The sequence below is a fragment of the Alosa alosa genome, chromosome 1 (genome assembly GCF_017589495.1).
Source record: "Alosa alosa isolate M-15738 ecotype Scorff River chromosome 1, AALO_Geno_1.1, whole genome shotgun sequence".
Taxonomy (NCBI): Eukaryota; Metazoa; Chordata; class Actinopteri; order Clupeiformes; family Clupeidae; genus Alosa; species Alosa alosa.
In genome coordinates this window covers 3,273,259-3,275,758 of record NC_063189.1, presented here as the reverse complement: position 1 = coordinate 3,275,758, position 2,500 = coordinate 3,273,259, and the positions used below count along the sequence as shown (strand labels likewise).

General features: G+C 48.2%; 1 protein-coding gene across 1 annotated transcript in view; it reads right to left on the bottom strand.

Moving 5' to 3' along the window:
- Positions 1-2,500, bottom strand: part of fermt2 (FERM domain containing kindlin 2) — a 62,903-nt gene that overhangs the window by 15,828 nt on the left and 44,575 nt on the right. Inside the window, exons 7-8 of the mRNA XM_048240460.1 lie at positions 1,772-1,874; positions 440-547 (exon numbers count right to left, since the gene is read on the bottom strand). Coding sequence (XP_048096417.1) covers positions 440-547; positions 1,772-1,874 — 211 coding nt within the window. The remainder of the gene's footprint in view (positions 1-439; positions 548-1,771; positions 1,875-2,500) is intronic.

The window sequence follows — 2,500 nt, the reverse complement described above, 5'->3', positions numbered from 1 at the left end:
GTGTGTGTGTGTGTGTGTGTGTGTGTGTATTGCTGTGGGCACATGTCCATGTTAGGAGGAGCCCAGCAGTGGGCCTATGGCCATCTGACTCATTAGCGCAAGGCAAGGTGCCCAGTGAAGGCAGCGGCGCAGCAGACCGGCATGGGCACTCTGGACAGGACTGGCAGACCGCACGGGCACTGTAGACGTGACTGGCAGACCGCACGGGCACTGTAGACGTGACTGGCAGACCGCACGGGCACTGTAGACGTGACTGGCAGACCGCACGGGCACTGTAGACGTGACTGGCAGACCGCACGCGCACTGTAGACAGGACTGGCAGACCGCACGGGCACTCTAGGACTGTACTTCCGCCTATCTGGCTGACCTGTGGTAATATGTATAAAACCCTAAAAAAGATCCTTTCTTCCATGCCATGCCATGTGTTTCCCCTCCTCACCTGCAGGGCGGCGAACATCATCATCTCCTCCTCTGTGCACTCAATCTCCTCCAGCAGGATGGCCCACTTGGACTGCTCATACAGCTGGTTCACACGGATGGCATCGTACTAGAGAGAGAGAGAGACAGAGAGAGAGAGAGAGAGAGAGAGAGAGAGAGAGAGAGAGAGAGAGAGAGAGAGAGAGATTAACACACACTCATACTGTACAAGATACTACTGGGAGAGCTCACTGCCTGTTACACACACAAGCATAAATGCTATCTATGCTAACAAACAAACTACAAGAGAGAGCAAAAACACACACACACACACACACACACACACAAATAGAGCAGCATTTTTGGCCCCTGCTGAGTGCAATGTCCTCTAACACACACATATACCGTAATAATGGGTCCAACAAGCTTTGTCACACACACACACACACACACACACACACACAGCCAGCTGAGAAAACAGGGCTGCTCTCTTGGGAGGCTCTCCTCTGCCCTGCCCTGCGCTGTGTGTGTGTGTGTGTGTGTGTGTGTGTGTGTGTGAGAGTGTGACAAAGCTTGTTGGACCCATTATTACGGTATATGTGTTTGTTCGAGGACATTGCAGAGGAAGGCCTGAGGATGTGGGCTGGTGTTAAACCTGCAGGCTCAGCTGCTCTCACTAGGAGTTATTTACAGCCAAGCACCGGCCAGGAACGCCAGGAACGCACCCTCATTGTGTCCACTCTAAACAATGGCTGACATCTCATTAAAAAGCCGACGACAGTGACCGCTAGCAGGGCGGAATATCTATCTGCATATACAGACACATTATATTCACACATATATAGGATATAGATTCACACATCATATGTGTAACACACAGCACACATGTAAACATAAAAAAATAATAATAATTAAAAATCGCATGCAACTACAGGAGCATCATGATATTATAAAGTATATAAAGTATATAAGTATAAGTATAACTATATATACTCTTTTGATCCCGTGAGGGAAATTTGGTCTCTGCATTTATCCCAATCCGTGAATTAGTGAAACACACTCAGCACACAGTGAACACACAGTGAGGTGAAGTACACACTAATCCCGGCGCAGTGAGCTGCCTGCAACAACAGCGGCGCTCGGGGAGCAGTGAGGGGTTAGGTGCCTTGCCCAAGGGCACTTCAGCCGTGCCTACTGGTCGGGGTTCGAACCGGCAACCCTCCGGTTACAAGTCCGAAACGCTAACCAGTAGGCCACGGCTGCCCCCTAATACACGGTGGTGTGGTGTGATGGTACTGTGCGCATGTTTGAGCATCACTGGAGATGCAGAAATGCATGAGTGTGGTGGTCTTACCTTGGGATTGAGGTCAAAGAAACTGTGGTACTTAAACCGCAGCAGTAGCACATCGTTATCCTTAACGTCCTGCTCCATCAGAGACCTGGACGAGTCCAGCCACCTGCGGAACACAATATGGATGACCGTGAGACTCACGGAACACAATATGGAAGACCGTGAGACTCACGGAACACAGAGACGGATGACCGTGAGACTCACGGAACACAATATGGATGACCGTGAGACTCACGGAACACAGAGACGGATGACCGTGAGACTCACAGAACACAATATGGATGACCGTAAGACTCACAGAACACAATATGGATGACCGTAAGACTCACGGAACACAATATGGATGACCGCATTGTCTTGGTAGTGTATAGGTCTAATTGAGTGCCTGTCACTTGAGGGAACCCTTGCAAATTGCAATTGTAACACAGTTTAAAGGCTGCTGATGTGTGGATGCAATTCATAACGTTTTCTACATAGTTAAAATAAAGGTTCATACTTCTCCTTGGGACAAGCACTTTTGAGTTTTGGAAAACACTTTTCCATTTACATCGGGATTTTGCAAACATTCAGTGTCAGAGTCAATAAAATGAGACTTTCAACGAAATTGACAAGCAGCTGTAAGTAGGCTAAGCATGCTAAATTCGGCATCCAAACAGTATTCTAACGTTAGCTTTGAGATACTGCTTGATTGCATAACTTAACTTAGTTTAGTCTCTTCAATGTAGCCTACTA